Consider the following 19,725-nt stretch of genomic DNA (forward strand, 5'->3'; position numbering starts at 1 on the left):
AATTGGGGATATCTGTTGAATTCCCATCATAACTTTGAAAGTTTATGGATCTGATTCATGAAACTTGGACATAATAGTAATCAAGCATCACTGAACATTTTGTGCAAGTTTCAGGTCTCATGATTAAGGTCAAAGGTCATTTAGGGTCAATGAACTTTGGCCGAATCGGGGGTATCTGTTGAATTACCATCATAACTTTGAAAGTTTATTGGTCTAGTTCATTAAACTTGGACATTAGAGTAATCAAGTATCACTGAACATCCTGTGCGAGTTTCAGGTCACATGATCAAGGTCAAAGGTCATGTAACGTCAATGAACTTTGGCCATGTTGGGGTTTTTTGTTGAATAACCATCATATCTCTGTAAGTTTATTGGTCTAGTTCATAAAAAGTGGACATAAGAGTAACCATGTACATGTATCACTGAACATCTTGTGCGAGTTAGAGTAGTATTCAAAGTCAGCACTGCTGCTATATTGAACTGCGTGATGCAGGTGAGACGGCCAGAGGCATTCCACTTGTATTTTTAGTTGGTCTAATGGCAATTTGTCCAATTACCAACTTGTCACTATCATTTGGTCTACCATCAGTTAGTCCGCTATCCACATGATCTAATTGCCATTTCGTCCATATGTAATTGGACTATGTATTAATTGGGCAAAGTGAATAAAAATTTTAAAAAAATTTAAACCAACTGGTTACAAGAAGAAATGGTCGTAGATGAACTGGTGATTAGATGAAGTGATGATTGGACCAAATGGTTGTTAGACGAAATGTTGATGGACAGAATGGCATTAGACTACATGAAGTTAAACCATGTGCTGAGTAGAGAAGTTGGCAGGAAACAAATTGGCAATTTACCCCACCAGTTGGGGAAATATGAGAACAAAGTTGAGTACAGTCTTGTGTACACAGTAGTTCAACAACCTTCTAAACACAAGACAAAGAAATGGAAACAAAATTGAGATGGACTAATAGAAGAGAGAAACTGTAAAAGAATAAAAAATAAATAAAAAGGAACTAATGAAGACAGAATGATATTTGAAGCCTAAATTGTAGATAAAATCCTTTTTATCTAAAACTTGAGAAGTTGAAGTGGGAAGTTGGTATAAAGTTTCTGACGGAACCAGCAACTCTGTTTTATTTATCCATCTTCCTGGATGAATGATTCTTCAGTTTTCGTTGTAACTGATACATTTCTGGATCTGAATACAATCTTGTAAACTCTGTAGTTCAACAACCTTTTACACAAAAGTCAAAGAAACGGAAACAAAATTAAGAAGGACAAATGGAAGAAAGAAACTATAAAAGAATAAAAAAATAAATAAAGAGGAAGAAAATGATATTCAGAGCCTATATTATAGATAGAATCCTTTTTATCTAAAACTTTAGAAGTTGAAGTGGGAAGTCGGCATAAACTTTCTGACGGAACCAACAACTCTGTTTTATCGCTCCATCTTCCTGGATGAATGATTCTCCAGTTTTCGTTGTAACTGATACATTTCTGGGGGCCGTTTCATAAAGCTGTTCATAAGTTGAGAGTGACTTTAGGAAGGACTGGTGAACCTGTTTTACATGCTTAACCATCGCCAATGAATAACCATTTACCACAAGAAAGGATCACCATTCGCTCGTAAAGTTGCTCTTAATACCTTGGTCACATATGATCTACGGCGGCCGTACGGCGAGTCGACAACAGCCGTTTTATTAATTTCAATTCAAACCACCTAAATGTAGTTGGTACAAAAAATTTTGAAACGGCTGTTTTCGACTCGCCGTATGGCCGCCGTAGATCAAATGTGACCATGGTATTACTTATGAACAGCTTTATGAAACGCCCACCTGTATCTGAATGTTATTTGTCATGTGCCTCACTCGCATTTTGGTTTGATGATAAAGATGGCATTCCATTTGAAGGCATTGGTGAAAGGTAAAAGAATGCAGCAAACAATTATTATCTCATGAGGAAATCTTTAAAATAAAGTTTAATTGTCACCCTATTAGATCTGGAACAATAACAAAATTACAATGTATATTTACATGTATGATATCATGAAATCTTAATACATGTATACAGAAAATCACATGTAGGACAGTTTATTATTACATAGCTTGGAAGAATACCTACATGTATCTATATATAAGATTTCATGGAATTCCATGTTTATTTTGCTAATTTCTCAGCGATTTCAACATTTTTCTTCCAGAGCCGTTTGGCTCATATTTCATATTTATACATACATGTACAAACATTTTGAGATCATTACCATAACGGCATTTCTTTTTAACGTTACTGAGGGCTTGTTCATTATAATATTGAACTTTAATTGTTGCTATATATTTAGTGTTAACAATAGGGATAAAAACAAGGGAGAAAAGGAATCAGTCGCATTAACATGAAAACACTTTTAAGATACAATGTATATTATGACTGAAAATTTTTAAGTTAATTTCTCTGCCAGAGAAATAATAGTAATAACCAATACCTTGCCTATTTTGGGGGGTAATATGTTCATCTATAGGGAAGTACATAAAATCTGAAAAGGTAATTGTTTATAGTTCCTACTTCCCCTTTTCCATAGTTATTTATTTATTTTTTGTTTACATCAGAGCAGGAAGAAAACGGAAGTTCCTCGATTATTTTATATCTTTTTCTAGATAAGCACAGGCACATAAACTTATAGTTTATTTTATTTTTAGATTTCTTAGAACGTCGATTTGTATTGTGGTTTAGTTATATTCAATTCCCTAATATTATACCCTTTTCATAAACCTATCCTCCAATTAGCCGCCTAAGAGTAATGCGGATAATTCAATAAAAATTGCGTTCATAAACTCCGAAAATAATCCTCACTATTTTTACGAGCGCCCGTCCTGAAAAAGGAGGATAATCGTCAAGGCAACCGCACACGCCCCCTCCGATGCGGTTGTGTTGGAAAAGGGTGACCTTGTGACCGCAACATGGCAATTATCCGCATTACTTTCGAAATGCGTTCATAAACTCAAAATCTTGTCCCGATGCTGCTATTTTGCGGATAATAGCAGCATCAAAATAATGCGGATAACTCTGGTCCTCCTCCAATTTTACGACCAAATTATGCTGCTATTAGCCGCATAATTGGGTTTATGAAAGGGGTATCAGATACTGAGATGTATTCTAAATAATCATGTAATTGATTTCATCTTCATTGTTTTAAGCTGTGATTTGAATGTTTCTATTGATGGGGCATGATATTATGAATATGGGTTGGGAATGGGAGTTTGTTATTTGCTTTCTTTAGGATTGCTTTTATCTCCGAAATAATTTTCTGGTTTGACAAGTTTTTTTCTTCAGATGAAATCGTGAGTGGGAATTGAGCATCTCCCCTGTCCTTTCTGTCTTTCCATAAATGCATCTCCAGAATAATATTGGATAGACATTTTTTGTGTGTAGATGACAAAATACACAGATTTGAAGAATGCAGATCATATTAAGAACAGTTTCTGCACAAAGTTTACAGATAAATAGGTCTATGTAAATGAACAAATGAATATCATCATGAATGATTTAATGGATACAAGAATAAGAAATGAATGCTGAATTTAGTGAGTAGATTTGTTTTGAAATTGATGAATACATATAAAGTGCAATAAATAAATGAATGTACAGAATTGATTTGCTTCTTGGTTTTAAGAATATCAGGTCAAAGAGGGTTTGTACTGTATATTTTTGTTATTTATTTATTTTTTCCTTGGAAAAGTTAAAGCTAGCAACTATTAACTTGAATGCTTCCGCTTGTGGTCCATTTTTTTATGCAGACTGCACTTTGGATTTAAACCCTGAAAACAAACTTATTTTAGGCATTTTACAAAAAGTTCTTTTTTCTTTGACTTTTTTGTTTTCCTTAACCTTTTATTTTGTTTTCCTACTTCCTTCTTTTCTTGTACTCTGTATTTTTTCAGTAAATATGAAGCAAACTTAAATGGCCTTATTCAGGGAAAGTTAACAGGAATATTGGGAGGATATCTGTAATTTCATTAGCCAATATGTTTATATATTAATTATAATTGTTGACTGAAAGGAAGTTGATGGCGTGACAAGTTTCCAAACTTACATGTATGTTATTTTTTTTTATAAAAGGAAATGACTCTGACTCTAAAAAGCCTTTTCCTAGTAAAATCCACTTGATTCTGATAACAAGTTGGAAGTAGTATACTAGTAAGAATTGAATTACATGCGTGTGATCACTTTAAATGCAAGGTGGTATCATAGTACAATGGAAGCAGATGTAAGTATAGGAAGAATATAGGAGGAAGAGAAGGAACGGGAGAATGAGGAGGAGGATAAAAGAGAAAGGGAAGATGAAGATGAAGAAGAAAAAGGAGGAGGAGGAGAAGAAGAAGCATTTGATCTAGTCTGTAAATGTAAGGTGGTATCGTAGTACAATGAAAGCAGATGTGAGAATAGGAAGAATAAAGGAGAAAGAAGGAGAATGAGTAGGAGAGTGAGGAGGAGAAGAATAAAAATATGAACAAAAGAGAAAGCGAAAATGAGGAGAAGATTAAAAATATAAAAAAGAGAAAGGGAATGTGAAGAAAGAGAAGAAGGAGAAGAAAAAGTAGAAGAAGAAGGAGGAGGAGGAGGCTGAAAAATTATGATAGAAAAAGAGAAGATGAAGATGAGCAAAAAGAAGAAAAAAAAGAGGAAAGGGAGGAGGAAGAGAGGAAGAGTAGAATAAATTTTGAAACAGGGGAAATGGAAGAATAAGGATGAGATGGAGGAGGAGAAGAATAAAAATATGATGAAAAAAGAGAAAAGGGAGATGAAGAAGAACAAGAAGAAGGAAAAAGAGAAAGAGAAGAAGGAGGAGGAGTAGAATAAGTGATGAAGAAGGAGAAAGGGGATAAGAAGGAGGAGATGGAGGGTAATTAGGAGAAGGAGGAGTAGAATAAAACTATGATGGAAAGGAAGAAAGGGAAGAAGAAGACAGAGGAGGAGGGATGTTAAGGAGGAGGAGGATAGGAGAAGGTGGAAGAGGAGGAGCAGAAGGAGGAAGAGGAGGAGAAGGTGGAAGAGGAGGAGAAGAAGGAGGAAGGATGTTAAGAAGGATAGGAGAAGGTGGAAGAGGAGGAGGAGAAGGAGGAAGAGGAGGAGGGACGTTAAGAAGGATAGGAGAAGGTGGAAGAGGAGGAGGAGAAGAAGGAGGAAGGATGTAAAGAAGGATAGGAGAAGGTGGAAGAGGAGGAGGAGAAGGAGGAAGAGGAGGAGAAGGTGGAAGAGGAGGAGGAGAAGAAGGAGGAAGAGGAGAAGGTGGAAGAGGAGGAGGAGAAAAAGGAGGAAGAGGAGGAGGGATGTTAAGAAGGATAGGAGAAGGTGGAAGAGGAGGAGGAGAAGAAGGAGGAAGAGGAGGAGAAGGTGGAAGAGGAGGAGGAGAAGAAGGAGGAAGAGGAGAAGGTGGAAGAGGAGAAGAACGAGGAGGGGGAATAAAAATTAAAAAAAAGAGAAGAAGATAAAGAACAGCAAGAAAGAAAAAAAGGAGGTGGAGGAAGAGTAGAATAAATGATGAAAATGCAGAAAAGAAGGAGGAGAAAAAAACAAAAAAATATGATGAAAAAAGAGAGAATTGGAATAAGAAGGAGCAGTAATGTTGTAAGTCAAGGGGTTACTATGGGGGATGGGCAGAGGGGCGAAATGCCTAATATGATTGTTTAAATAGTGAAAAATGAAAAATAAAGGAGGAGAAGAGAAAAACAAGAGATAAGAGAAGAAAAAAAGAAGAGTACCAAAAAGAGAGTTTTTTTTAGCAGGGTAGTAGTGTAGACCTTTAGTAATTAAGACACTGTCTAGGACATACGGTAACTTTCAATTACTCTTGTACTTAAATTGGATAAAAAAATGCTTGTTACCTTTCTATGTAGGCCCTCCTAACCTCCCCTATCAAAATACCCAAGTTATTCCCCTGATGTAAATTTCCATCATTTATGTGTAGATATCGTTGTAAATTTCCATTGTTTATGTGTACATGTAGGTTTCTTTGCAAATTTCCATTGCTTACAGGCAGAAGCAGAGGTATCATTTATCGGGCCAGGAAGCCGTGCTATCCAAGCGATGGGTGACAAGATCGAGAGCAAACTCCTGGCCAAGGAGGCTAAGGTCAACACCATTCCAGGTTTCGATGGAGTCGTAGAGACACCGGATCAGGCAGTAGAGGTCGCTAATGATATAGGTATATCTTTGTAGGGTGTGTTCATGCAGTCTTTCTTGCGGATGATTATGGGGCCGAAAAGGACATTTTCAAACATGTTTTTTAGACCAAAATGTGATTGATGGCCTCTTTATCTCATGTTGTTAACTTGTAAATGATCACTGAACTCTTCCATGAAAAGTCACCAAAACTCTATAAACATTTTTTCATCCGTTAATCATTTGAACAATTATACACTTCCTGCTTATTCTTCTATGAATGAATTATGACAAAAAGATAGATAATGTACATGTAAATAGATGTGGATTATGCATTGTCATATATCTGGAGCTATGGACTTTACATGTATACATTGAAGTTTGAATTTTCATAGCCATAGTCACAAATATGTTTTTATTTGAACTAAGCAAATAAACAGACAATTCACCTTTTTTTACATCAATATGCATTTGTAAAAAAATGATTTTTTTTTCAATATAGCTTGAGACATATACTGTTGATCTTTCTGTGTTCTTTTAGCCCTAAACCTGTAAAAACCTATATGCTTCACATGAAAATCTTTATTTTTTCATTAGCATGGGCTAAAAAATGACTGGAATGCATTTCAATAAACATGAATGTAGGTTTCTGATAAACAGCAATTATCTTGTGAAGGTAACTTAGGAGCTGCATCTCTTTAATTGAACAGGTTATCCAGTCATGTTGAAGGCATCGGCGGGAGGGGGAGGAAAAGGAATGAGGATAGCATGGAATGATGATGAAACAAGGTAAGAATAAGAAATAGGAAGAAAAGGAGGAGACATACAGTTATGTATGGACAGATTATTGACCAATGAGTATTTTTCCATAAGTGAAATCAAATATTTTTCCATGACACCACTGTGCACGCTGCATGTTAAGCCCGGCGCACACCATGTGATTCATTGCGATACGAATTACAAAAAAATTGTAATAACATTTGAGATGAACATTCTGGCAGATAAAGTCTTAGCGAGTTCAGATTAATGGTAAGAACTATATGTACTGAAATCGAAATTCAGTCTGGTTCCAGCCTTCGTTTAGGAATAAGAGCAAATTCAAATTGTGATGACGTCATCATCGGCTGCGACTTGAAGCCGATTTGGACTTTAGTCCGACCACAGGGTTTACTGTAAAGCAAAATTATGATTTTACATGTATTATCCATAACATAATGCCAAACTTTTAAACAAAATAATTTCACCTCTTGGTATTGTCACATTTAGTGCAAAATGCGATTTAATAAAAATTGTGTTGCATCGGAGTGTGTGCAGCGCTTTATGTGACAGAAACAGCTAAGCTAATTTCTTTCTGGAACTACTTGTATGAATCCATTTCTTTCTTTTCATTGTTGGTTGCTGCCCTCTACAGGGAAGGATTCCGACTGTCATCGCAGGAAGCAGCGGCTAGTTTTGGAGACGACAGACTCCTAGTTGAAAAGTTTATAGATAATCCTAGACATATAGAAATACAAGTGAGTATTTCATTGCAACTGTAGCACTAATGTACATTCTGGTACAGATGCTATTGCATGTACATATTAGACCTTTTTAATGTAGATGTGACATCATGATCTCATAGTGCCCTCCCTCAGAGGATATAGGAATATGTATAAATTAAGTTGTCAGAGTCACGCCAACTGCAGATCATCAACCCAATCAGATGCAAAGATTTCAGTAGATTACCGTGTATAACAGTAACAATCACAATTTGTTTCGTGTTGTGCTCATTCCATAAAAGGACTTGTCAGACGTTTCATTTTTTTACCAGACAATTTCCATAGCAACTGTCTCATGATTACAATCAAGCAAAGTCATCAGATTTGACAACAATTTGGATGACAGATGTTGATGAAATGCTCGCCTTAACTGAAGAGAGGGAGGATTAAAGGGATGGTCCGGGCTGGAAGTATCTATAGCTAAGTAAATAGAGTAGAATTCATTGAGCAAAATGCAAAAAATTTCATCATAATCAGATAACAAATAAAGTTATTGAATTTTAAAATTTAGCAATATTTTGTAAAAACAGTCATGAATATTCATTAGGTGGGCTGATAATGTCACATCCTCACTTGTTCTTTTGTATTTTATCATATGAAATTAGGCTTATTCAAATTTTTTCCTCCAAGAACTAGAAAACTTGGATTGACAACTGATTTAGTGCATTAGATATTTATTGCTGCAACTTATTTCATTATAAGGGAGACATATTATTCCCACAAGCATGAAATAATGAAAAGATTACGATTTTATGTAATAACGTAAGAAAACAGAAAGTGAAGATGTGACATCATTAGCCCACCTAATGAATATTCATGATGACTGTTTTCACAAAATAGTGCTAAACTTTAAATTTCAATAACTTTATTATTTGTTATCCATTTTGATGAAATTTTCTGCATTTTGCTCATTGAATTCTACTCTACATGTATGTATTAAGATACAGATAATTCCAGCCCGGACCATCCTTTTAATGGTTAAGGTCTCTGACAGTTCAAAATTCTAGATTTATATATCCATTTTTGTGATGTATAGAAAATAAATGTATAATACATACACTGTGTTTTAAAATATGCATGTATGATTTTATGCCACAACATTGTAAATCATGATAATAGATTGAAACAATGATACAGGTTGATATACTTGCATGAAATTGAAACTTGTTTAAATCAATAGACATTATGATAGTGCATCCTACATCCATCCATTTTTTCTTTCTTTTGCAAGATTGATAAACATTTAAATAGAGAACAAAGCATGTGGATTCAATATGAATGATAATGTCTTAAGACAGGTGATAATCTTGTATACTTGTACATTTCCTAGGTATTAGCCGATTCCCATGGCAACGCAATCTACCTGAATGAAAGAGAATGTTCGATACAGAGGAGAAATCAGAAGGTCATTGAAGAAGCACCCAGGTAAGAGAACACATCCAAAGATTTTAAGGGATAGCTCACATTGCTTTATACCAACCAACAAGTAAGATTTTTTTCATTCAAAATAGCCAAATAAAAGCAAACATCAGATTTTTTGGTCAAATTTTTTTTGTCGACGAAATCCCCTTAATTTTTGGTTGAAACTTTTTTTTCTTGTCAAATAGTTCCTCAGGGAAAATGTGCCCCCCCCCCTTTAAAAAAATCCTGGATCGGCCCATGGTCATGTCTTATGTAATCTCTGAATTTTATTTTTTTAATGGTTCATGAGGACTAAAGATAGTTTTTGTCAATTCCAACACATTCTCTCATGTTTTCTCATCAATTTCTCCTCTTTCCACCATCCAAATGGTCCTTTTCAGGTCTCACCACAAGGTGAAAATTAAGTCTCCTACATTATTGAAAGTTATGAGTCGTGTTAAAGCTTAGAATTTCCCATTAATCTGAAAACAAACTAAAAATTCATTTCAGCTGACTTTTAGTAGGTTTGATCTCTCCAGTCTGATAAAAGATATGTGGAGTCCAGTCAATTTAATAAATTGCCCATGAAGAAATGAAATATAATTTATTTTCTTCTTTTTTTGTAGTACTTTCTTAGATGAAGCTACAAGGCAAGCCATGGGAAACCAGGCAGTATCACTAGCAAGAGCAGTAGATTATAAATCAGCAGGTAATAATCTTTTCATCAATATTTTCTCTTTTTTCAGAGGGGGGGGGTATGAATATGATTGCAATAAGTTATCAACATCATTGAACAGTTTATTGTCCATTTATGACTATAACAGAGATGCCAACCCTCCCGATTTCATCGGGAGGCTCCCGAAAATTCATCCCAACTCCCGCCCTTACGATTACCATCCTTATCCTCCCGAAATTATGATTTTTTTTAATTGATCAAATTGGATTGGAAGGACATGTATCGTCTGCTAACTTTAGCATGTAGTAACTCCATTACGTTCGCTGTACTAAATTCTGTGTGTTAAAGGTAGACAAATAAGGAGCAGCGAAAAGCTGGTGCATGTGATATACCCGACGGGAATCCACTGTGCACCAGGCCGGTAGGCCCGGCTAGCTTCGCGAGGCGTGTGCGCTCGCGGCCACTGGATTTGTCGAGTCGTGCGGTGGAATATCAGTGTGTGATTTTGGTGTATTGATGGGTTGATATTGACACGAAATGGCGGTAAATCAACAAAAGAAGACCAAGAAATGGTCTCAGAAGTATAAGACTGAATACAGTCTCCAGTACCTGTGTATTCGGAAGTCGGAATTTACCATGCATTTTGCGTAACTTGCAGCGTGGACATTTCAGTTGAGTACGGAGGTCGTGATGATATTCGGAAGCACCGTTCGGGAGCCGGAGCAAACGGCATAGGCCTACGGAAATTACGAAGACAAGATCTTCGAGCTCCACTAGTACCCTGTTGACTTTATTTCACCAAGCAAGGGACCAGCGCTGAGCTTTTCTTTACTGGATTTATAGTGGAACATAACCTGCCTATAGCCGATAGTGATAATTCCTCCTTATTAATTATTATTGTTGAACAGATACTTCTTTTGTCCCCTCATTTTTTTTACATGTAAGAATGCATATTTGATATTTTTATGTTTAAAAGTGGGAACAATTTTTATTTGAAAACATGTGAAATGCCCCAAAATAAGGGTCAGATTGCACCAGAGAGCATCTAGAAACCCAGAGCTTCCAGGGCCCTAAGGCGGGCCCTGGACCCCGGCCGCAAGGGTCGAGCGCTCCGCGCTCGAGATGTGCGCTACGCGCACATAATTTGGTGGCAGTTGCAAATCCTCCCTAATTCTGATTTCCAAAAGTTGGCATCTCTGACTATAACAAAATATTTTGTGTGAGAAAAATTTGTTGTTTTGTAGAATAGAATGATGTGTATAGTTTCTTAAAGAAGAAAAGATAATATGCTATGGAAAGAGGATCTAAATTTTAGACCAGGGGAGGGTTTCATCAACATTTTTGTATGACAAGTTGTCAGATATGTCAACTTTTCCTGAAACGCTCCTCAGAACAGCACCAAAAAAAATGTACTCGTGAATCGCGTGATGACAATTTGTGCGATGATAATCTGTAAGTCCTTAGATACTTTCTCTGTCTTGAGCAAATAAAAAAAAAAAATTAGTTTGATTATAAAATGAAAGATAATTTATGGGAAAACATTATTAGACATTGTAGTTTAAATAACAATATTATTTCCATTTCAGAGATAACAGATTACAGAAAAAACTCTGATAAATTCAAGTGTCATACAATAACGGTATATACTTGTATGTAGTCTAGTATTAAGCTTAAACATCAGTAATCAATAGTGGGGATGAATAAGAATGAGACGAATATAACCTTGATTGAGCAAAGTAGAAACTTTGGAGACTAAGAAAGGCAAATGCTATACGAGCACCAGGCTTAGTTTCATAACAATCATTATGAAAGCGAGATATGATTATGACAAGTGATAAGACTGTAATTGGAAGTATATTGCATGGTTGCACAACTGAAATATTGATTTGGAGAGGTTTGTCAAAAAAGAAATACTTGTATAAAAAGCAAACCCTGGGTATTAGTGTAGTTTCATAAACTTAAACAGTGATTGTCAAAACAGTATATGGAGATAAAAAGAAATGAATTGTTAATTTGAGATCATTGCTTGTATATTGTACATTTACACACTTGAAAAGTTGATTTGCATACATGTAGTAAAGATATATCTGTATAAGATGCAAGTTCCAGGACTTAGTTTCATAAACTTAAACAGTCACGGTCAAAACAATATATATATATGGATATATAAGAAAGTTTAAGTCAATATATTGCTTTTTCACATTAATATATAATGAAATATTGATTTACGCATGACTTTATGAAAATGTAAATTTTTATCATGATTATTGACATGTAGATTGTACATGTAGGTATGGTTGAAATTTTAGGCACCAATGATGCCAAACAGATAATAATAATTAAAGATAATAGTAATTTCTATCTTTGATATTTTTAACTTATCCCTTTGAAGGTACTGTGGAATTTTTAGTAGACTCAAAGCGCAACTTCTACTTCTTAGAAATGAACACCAGATTGCAGGTAAAAATTTAATTTCCTACTTGAATATGAAAAGCTTTTTAGTAATAATTACTATTGTTATCCCCTTGTTCTAATACAGAAAGTTTTTTTGTTGTAATTGCTTTGTGTAATGATTTATGTGTGCTGGGTAAAGCTGTTTGGAAGTGAAACGTGGCATTTGAGCAAAATCAAGCCTCACAGTCGAAAATAGTAAATTGCACATTGATATCAACATATATTTTTTTTTAACTGTACAGTTTATACCATTGGTAATATTGGATTGAAAAGTAAATGTATTCATCACATACATGTATTTAATTGAACTCAATGAATGTCTTACTTACTACTGCAAGGTTCCAATGTAGTTTCTTTAGTTCTGTTCTGATAGTAAAATTTTAGGAAGAAAAATAACTTTGGATGAATATTCATGTTGTTTGCTTCTTTTCAGCGACCTCTTCAATTTGATTGAGAAAGGAAAGATGCATTCATTATGAAAAATGCTCCTACATGTTATGTAATATAAAATGCATGAATTTCAATTTTTTTATGGTTCCTGATGACTTAATTATGCTTTCTATTCATGATCGGGTGTGAAATGATTTGTCTATTGATATACAATAGGTACAGTGAAAACCATTTTTAATTTTCTGAGAAAATGACATTTCATTGATTTTTTACCATTCGCTATGTAGGCATGCTGCTCGCATATGACGTCACAAATCAAATAATTGAAATTCTAATAACTTTTTAATTATTTGATGAATTTTTCTCAAACCTTCGTCAATATTTTTTATTATTTTTTCTGCTATTTTTACAATAAACCTTTTGTCAGGGTGAACTTCCCCTTTAAACCTTCCTATTTTTGTTTACTCTCTTTTTCATTTTCATCATGCAGGTTGAACATCCGATTACGGAGTGCATCACAGGGGTTGATCTGGTACAGGAGATGATACGGGTTGCTAAGGGACACGCCCTTAGATACACACAGGATGATATACCAATCAATGGCTGGGCCATTGAGAGCAGAGTCTATGCCGAGGTACGAAAGATCTGATCAATTCTAACTATGGAAAGCCAACACCACCATAATGAGGAGGCTTAAAGTCTTTGCTGCTTCCCTTTGCTTACTAATCGGGTATCTTGATGCATGATATGAGGATATATCATATCGTCGATGAATCCACGAAGTGGCACAACGTCCCAAAATCATGTGAAAAGTCAATTTTTGTCTCCCAGACCAAAGGTGAAGGCGAGACTTAGGGATCCAAATGTCGTCCGTCGTCCGTCCGTCACAAACCTGTAATGACACATAGCTCCACAACCATGAGTTGCTTTTCAACCAAACTTGGATGGTAGATGGACTTGAGGGACCTGCGTGTTATGCTGCAGTCTGAGGTCACATGGAAAGGTCAAAGGTCATTTTCAGGTCAACGTTAATGTTTACATGCAAGACACTCTTATGACACCTAACTCCACAATCGTAAGTCGCTTTTCAACCAAACATGGATGGTAGATGGACTTGGGGGACCTGCATGTTATGCTGCAGTCGGAGGTCACATGGTAAGGTCAAAGGTCATTTTCAGGTCAACATTAAAGTTTACGTGCAAGGCTCTTATGACAAGTGTTATTCCATCCCAGGCATTTCACAATGAAGTTTCGGTATAATTCTATTGCGTGCCCTCGCAAATCATGATATTTCTGGATATTTTCATAAGTGGGCGAGACACAAAATTGCTTTTGCCTTGTTAGTTTCTTTCAGTTTTAGTATTTTCTAGTCATGGTCTATCATTTCACCAAAATTTAGAACCCAATTCTCTGTAATTAATAAGATAATTAGAGTGAAAAAGCGACACAAGCCTTAAAATCCTTTAAAAAATTCCACAAAGTGGCGCACAGGTGCGCGCCGTTTGTAGCACAAATGACACTTGTGTTTGAATCATAGTTATGTCAAGGTTTGATGTTCATTCGATACATTTTTAACATGGAATGCAGCAGTAGATACCTGGCTCTTGGTATGTGCATTCTTCATTCTGTTAAACTTCACAATCATACAGCGATGGGCAGTTGAAAATGTGAAAATCTTATTCGTGTTTATCTCGATTATTGATTACGCGCATCAACTATCGCGTGTGCCACTTCATGGATTCTTTGGCGTCGCTGAATTCATGAAGTGGCACAACATCCCAAAATCATGTGAAAAATATATTTTGAGTATCTTTCTGTTTTAGTATTCAATTTCAAGTATCTTTCAGCTTTAGTATCCCTTGGCTATGGTCTCATTTCACTGAAATTTTAGAACCAAATTCTCTGTAATTAATGAGATAATTAAAGTGAAAAAAACGACACTAGCCTCAAAATCCTTTGTAAAATATTCCACGAAATGGCACGCATGTGCGTGCCGTTTCTACGCACGCTGAAGTAATATATTCCACAAAACGACATTGGTCGTGCTTGTGTTTGAATCACTGCTATGTCAAGATTTGATGTTCATTCGATAAAATTTTTACATGGGAAGCAGGAGTAAATACCTGGCTAGTGGAATGTGCATTCTTTATTCTGTTAAACTTCACAATCCTATAGCAACTGGCAATTGAAAATGTAAAAATCTTTAATCGCGTTTATCTCGAAAAGGGATTTTGCGCATCAACAATCGCATGTGACACTTTGTGGAATCGGCGACGATATACTTGACTATCTGAACTTGACTATATGAAGTGTAATCATGGAATATGGCCTTGCTTGCTTTTCATACACGTAAAATTTTTCTTTTACGTGTACATGTAGGACGTCAGAGTAAGGTTTAATGCTTGCAGTATCTGCTGCGTAATAGAAAGATGAGAGAAATTTATCAGAATTTACTTTTACGCTGAGAAAGGAATTCATTTTGGGTGATATGAAATGGGACGAAATGGATAAGGATTTTTAGTACATGAATATTTCTCTCAGCCATTACTTACATGTACCTATCTATCTATCTATCTGTCTGTCTGTCTGTCTGTCTGTCTGTCTGTCTGTCTGTCTGTCTGTCTGCCTGTCTGCCTGCCTGCCTGCCTGCCTGCCTGCCCGCCCGCCCGCCTGTCTGTCCGTCCGTCCATCCATCCATCTATCTCTCTACCCATCTGTTCATCCATCAGTCTATCAATCCATCTATTTATCCTTCTATCCATTTTGTATATACCTACCTATATTGTACATGTATCTATCTGTCAATATGCACCCTGTTCCATATAAGTCTTACATCTTTCTGTTATCTTTAAATTGTCATGTTTATCCATTTTCATTTCACCTTTCACATTTTTAAAATCATAATCAGTTTTATATGTCCTATTTCTCTTCCTTTTTGGTAAATCACCAAATTAATAGATTTGTTTTTCTTTCTTTCTAGGATCCTTACAAATCTTTTGGTCTTCCGTCCATCGGTCATCTTCATCGTTACTCCGAGCCCCTCCATCTTGATAAAGTCCGAGTAGACAGCGGGATCAAAGAAGGCAGTGAGATCAGCATGTATTATGATCCCATGATCTCAAAGGTACCCCATTCTTCATCTTCCTTGTTTGATTTTCTTTCACAAGTATTTTCTGATTGATGATGTCAAAGGAGCTTGTTCCTGTTTCATAAAGACTTGTTATAGTAAACAAAAGAACAGTTTCTATAACAAATTTACTATCAGCCAATCACATTGAAGGATTTTAGTAGCTTTTAACTGCTATTGTATATTAGTTATTTTAACAATGTTTAAGAAGTAGTTCCCAAATTCTTTTGATCTTTCTTTGCTTTGTTTCATAAATCTTTTCTTCTGACTGCAAAGGAACGCTTCTCTTGATTTGTCCCCCTTTTTTGTATTTATTCATTATTTATTTATGTATTTATTCATCATTTTTATTTATGTTTAAAGATTGACAAGCAGCACAAACTGAATACATAATAAGTTTCTTTGAATTTTTCTTGTGTTTGTGTATCTTCTTTCCAATCAGCTTGTTACATATGGAGCCACGAGAGAGGAAGCCTTAGCAACCATGGAAAAAGCCTTGGATACATACATTATTAGAGGTTTGTTGCTCTTTTTTTTTGTTACAAATAGGATACCGAATGAATGCTTCCAGGGCCCTGTTGCATAAAAGTTACTATTATGGTAACTACCATGGTAACGCTGATCAACAGCCAATCAAAATCAAGGATTCCAACATTAGATTGCTAAGTTACCATAATGGTAGCTTTTATGCAACGCGACCCAGGTTATACATGTACTTCCAATGCCCTATGTTGATACTGGAACAAAAATATGTACCAGACAAACTAAAGGTGGCAATAATAAATGATATTTTGTTGTCTAATTACAGAATGACCATTATTGTTTTCTGATACAGATTTTACCTACCTTTTTGCGTTTTCAGAAATCTTTGCATCATGAAACAAAGTCAGGCCTAATTGCCAACACTCGCATCATCAGATTGATTACACAGAAGTGCGACCGTGTGTGACACGAACATGATCTGACCAATGTAATGATGTGTTGTACATGTACATCATGCTCAACAGAGAATTTAAATTAGAGTTTTAGTCACATGAATATTTGTGAAGCACTCCTATGGGCACAAGCTACAATTTGCATACATGTTCTTTCATTAGGCCTTAAATTTTGATATTTTTACAGCAAGGCCCCATTTATAAAATGGCATGTTTTGATGTTACAGCACAAAAAATAAAATTTTAAAGGGAAAGGGGACTGAGGCCATCCAAAAGGCCATCCAACGATATGGACTTGGATGGCCTTGACTTAAAGCCCTGTTTCATTGTGTTGTAATCATCCAAACTATTAAACTGTAAGATGTATACCTTTTTCTATTTTTATAGGTGTAACTCACAACATATCACTGCTTCAAGATGTGATTGCCAATCCTAGATTCATCTCAGGTGATATCAGCACAAAGTTCTTACAAGAAGAGTACCCAGAAGGTTTCTCAGGTATTATACAACTCCCAAGAAAGTTCTGTAATCTGATTGGTCCAAATCGGATCACATGATTTTCAGTGAATTGCATTATTGCATCCAAAATGCACTATCCAGACCTGCACTCTGACGTGATAGTGCAAGTTATGGAATTATCTAGAATTATGATCAGATAGCATTTAGGGAAACTAAGTAACATGGGTGAGGGGGGAGTTGTATAAAACAAACAATACATGCATTCTCGTGCATAGCGGACCTAAATAATGAACTCTGTGCTCGGCTCGCCAAATGGGTATACCGCACTCGGCCCTTCGGACCTTGGTGAGGTATATCCATTAGCTCTTCTTGCACATTGTTCATTATTTGGCCCCACATGCACGCGCTTACGTGCATTATTTGTATACTGTCAAACCCATACTTGCCAATAGTATTGTATACATGTAGTATAGAAAATGGCGTATTGATAATAATTCACATGATTGGCAGCCAATGGCTGTAATATACATGTTTACATCCAAGATTCATTGAATTTATTCTTCTTCATGTCAAATAGATTGACAAAATAAGTACAAAGCAAAATCCAAGATTAAGAACTCACCATAAAATTATAGAAAGAGTATAAAACCAATAAAAAAATACAGGCATACAATTCAATTCATTTTACTCAATCATTTAAATATCAATATACAAACAATACAAACAGTACATAAAATATGCAAAACAAAGTTAATCAATGTATTATATCTAGTTAACTAAAGGTGTTTTTGATGCAAATTAATTATAAATGATCATATAAGATTAAATAATGCATAGGATTGTCATTCAATGTTTTTTTTTCCATACATACATTTATGTCAATAGTAATAATAATGATAAAATGCAACATTTCTGTTACGCTTAAAGTGATTGGTTAAATTGGTTTGACTTTTAAAAAATCTGAGCTAGAAGGTCACACTTGTCATCTGTGTCTGTGATATGTTACAAAAATGAAGCCCAGAAAAATTGCGTTCGAAAATCATTATTTAGTGCTTCAAAAATTGAAATATAAAGTGACCGGAAACACCATCTTAATTTCATCCCATACAGTTATGTGTACTATTTAGGCATCTATAAGAGACCTATTTACAAAATCGGGGTTTGCCTTGTAGTTTTAGCTTTTCATTCTCAATAATGGTTGTTTTCAGGGTTTATTAGTTCTAATACATGCACTTGTACACATGTTTCAGCTTGGTTTGAGAATTTTTTAAATCGGCTGCTCACAAAGTTAAACAATACCTTTAATACACAGCACTGCATACTATTACCCGGCTGTAGCACTGCTTCCCTGATCAGCACTTAGGCGTAAAATCTTCCTACTGGGTTCACATTTACTGCACCTGGGTAGAGAGTGGAAAATGCCTTGCCGAAGGACGCGAGTGCCACAGTGGGATTTGATCCCTGGACCTTGTGGTTCAAAGTCAGGGGATATATCCACTTATCCAAAACACCTCTACAATTTATTTTGCATTATTTGTCTGTGATATTTTGGCAGGATGGAAGCTTGACCAAAGCGAGGAGACCAATCTTAAAGCAGTAGCAGGATGTTTGTATATACTCAATCAATTCAAAGCCCAAAGATTTACAAACCAAACTAGGTAAGCAGAATTGATATATAAATATGTACGAGGGGGACTGAAAAGTTTTGAGCCTGGCATACATGTAGAAGCGATTACGATGTGAAGATGAAGTATGGGCCATAAAATCTCTCACATTTCTTTATCCGACCCACCAAATTTCTTGGTCATGTCAATATCTAGTCTTATTTTACATGTTCCTAAATTTGTATTCTATTTTTATTATTAGATTATAACTATTTAAATTTCCATGAAATGTCTACATGACTATATGTATGATAAATTCAATTAAACGTTCAAGAAATTTGTACTTGTGATAATGAGTTCTTATAACACAAGATAACATGCATAAAGCAGAAGAAAGATAATTCTCTCTTTCTCTCTCTCATCTTACTCTGCCTTGTAGTTTTCATCTCTATAACTCCACCATCCAACAATCCTTTTCAAGTCTCACCACGTGGTGAGCCAAAAGCCCCCCGTGCATTTTATTATCAGTTTTTGGTAGGTTACGAGCAACTTCACGAACAACTGGTACCGGTAATCTTTTCTCAGGTGCTAAATCAGCCTCAACAGAGATTTGATGAATATTATTTTGTACAAGAAAGGGTCACCGGTCATTTGTAAAGGCCATTGTAACTTTAATGAAACTAGGACTAGGACTAACCACATAGTGAGCTGTAATCCTCTATGTTAAATACTCAAACTTGTGTCAAATTATTTGTTCTTATAAACAGGGTACCACCGACGCCAGTATCGTGGGACCAATCCAAACTGAGTGTATTCATCGACGGCAAGAGACAGGATATAGTAGTACAGATGAATGATGCTGGAGGAAAGGTAATGTGCATGAGGATGACTGTGTAAATTATCATGCCTGGGCCCCGTCTTACAAAGAGTTGCGATTGATCCAATCATTCGTAACTCTACGGAAATCCATCGCTGTCAT

The 19,725-nt window shown here is 35.6% G+C and overlaps 1 protein-coding gene across 1 annotated transcript in view; it reads left to right on the top strand.

Moving 5' to 3' along the window:
- LOC121429633 (propionyl-CoA carboxylase alpha chain, mitochondrial-like) overlaps positions 1-19,725 on the top strand; it is a 52,070-nt gene that overhangs the window by 24,282 nt on the left and 8,063 nt on the right. Inside the window, exons 6-17 of the mRNA XM_041626771.1 lie at positions 6,037-6,205; positions 6,873-6,951; positions 7,574-7,676; positions 9,031-9,125; positions 9,728-9,810; positions 12,170-12,237; positions 13,112-13,255; positions 15,602-15,745; positions 16,191-16,266; positions 17,071-17,181; positions 18,698-18,800; positions 19,514-19,616. Of these exons, the coding sequence (XP_041482705.1) occupies positions 6,037-6,205; positions 6,873-6,951; positions 7,574-7,676; positions 9,031-9,125; positions 9,728-9,810; positions 12,170-12,237; positions 13,112-13,255; positions 15,602-15,745; positions 16,191-16,266; positions 17,071-17,181; positions 18,698-18,800; positions 19,514-19,616 (1,278 nt within the window). The remainder of the gene's footprint in view (positions 1-6,036; positions 6,206-6,872; positions 6,952-7,573; positions 7,677-9,030; positions 9,126-9,727; positions 9,811-12,169; positions 12,238-13,111; positions 13,256-15,601; positions 15,746-16,190; positions 16,267-17,070; positions 17,182-18,697; positions 18,801-19,513; positions 19,617-19,725) is intronic.

Source organism: Lytechinus variegatus, chromosome 16, assembly GCF_018143015.1.
Source record: "Lytechinus variegatus isolate NC3 chromosome 16, Lvar_3.0, whole genome shotgun sequence".
NCBI lineage: Eukaryota > Metazoa > Echinodermata > Echinoidea > Temnopleuroida > Toxopneustidae > Lytechinus > Lytechinus variegatus.